We start from the raw sequence: 1040 nt of genomic DNA, 5'->3' as shown, positions 1-1040 counted from the left end.
GTTAAAACAACAGATCAAGGAACAGTCCGAACGACAGACAGAGGAGTTAAAACAGATCAAGGACCAGCTAAAACACGTAAAATTGAAAGTGGCAGAACAGATTGAAGAACAGTCAACAAGAATAGAAATGATCGAACAGAAACTTGATCGTCAGACCGTTGAGGTAGATCACAAGATAGACAAATTGAAGCGAGAATTGGAGCAATCCAAAAAAATGGCCATGCCGTTAGATCACGCATCTGGAAGAACTTTGAAGGTACCAGCATTTGACGGAGAGATGTCCTGGAACGTTTATAAAACCCAGTTCGAAGCAGCGGCAACTAGTAACTGTTGGAACGGAAAAGAACGAGCAACAGCACTGATACTGGCCCTGCGAGGTTCAGCAGCAGAGGTTCTTCAGACGATTTCGGCGGAGAACCACTTCAACTATGAAGTTCTGGTTAGCGCGTTGGATTTACGTTATGGTGAAGAACACATGAAGCAGATTTATCGGTCTTAACTTAGAAACAGAACGCAACGATCTGGTGAATCCATTCAGCAGCTGGCACAAGATATCGAACGGTTGACATTGCTGTCGTATCCAACATCAGACCCCGAGCACAGAGACGAAACTGCCCTGGATACGTTTATCAAAGCCCTTCGTGATTCGGAACTCAAGCAATCCCTTCTCTTGTCAGATAAACGAAAACTCAAGGATGCCGTTGCGCACAGTCTCACTTTTGAATCGGCAAAGCAAGCATCAAAAAGTGACGTACGTCTACGCCAAGTACATGAAGAATGCTCTTGCCAGAAGGTGATTGTGAAACGCGAACCCCAACAGCATGGTGTACCCCAATGCTGGATTTGTGGCGAAAAAGGCCATCTACGTCGTGATTGTAAACACCGCCTAAAAGATAACTACTGCCGAAATTGCGCGACAAGATGGCGCANAAGAAGAGAAGATGATCCCGTATCACGATCGGCCCCTTCTAACGAAGGGGCGGAAAACTAATAAGAGCCAACTTTGTGGGGCAGAGGTTGGCTAGTAGAATTGACGCTCC

The 1040-nt window shown here is 45.9% G+C and overlaps 1 protein-coding gene across 1 annotated transcript in view; it reads left to right on the top strand.

Annotated features, from left to right (window-relative positions):
• Window positions 1-127: 127 nt before the first annotated feature.
• Window positions 128-1040, top strand: part of HELRODRAFT_159686 (hypothetical protein) — a gene marked incomplete at both ends in the record, with an annotated part of 5552 nt that continues 4639 nt past the window's right edge. The window contains 2 exons of the mRNA XM_009011554.1: window positions 128-439; window positions 591-793. Coding sequence (XP_009009802.1) covers window positions 128-439; window positions 591-793 — 515 coding nt within the window. The remainder of the gene's footprint in view (window positions 440-590; window positions 794-1040) is intronic.

This window comes from Helobdella robusta, assembly GCF_000326865.2.
Source record: "Helobdella robusta unplaced genomic scaffold HELROscaffold_1, whole genome shotgun sequence".
Classification (NCBI taxonomy): domain Eukaryota; kingdom Metazoa; phylum Annelida; class Clitellata; order Rhynchobdellida; family Glossiphoniidae; genus Helobdella; species Helobdella robusta.
Note: the sequence above shows the minus strand (reverse complement) of the source record. Positions and strands in the feature narration are given on the sequence as shown.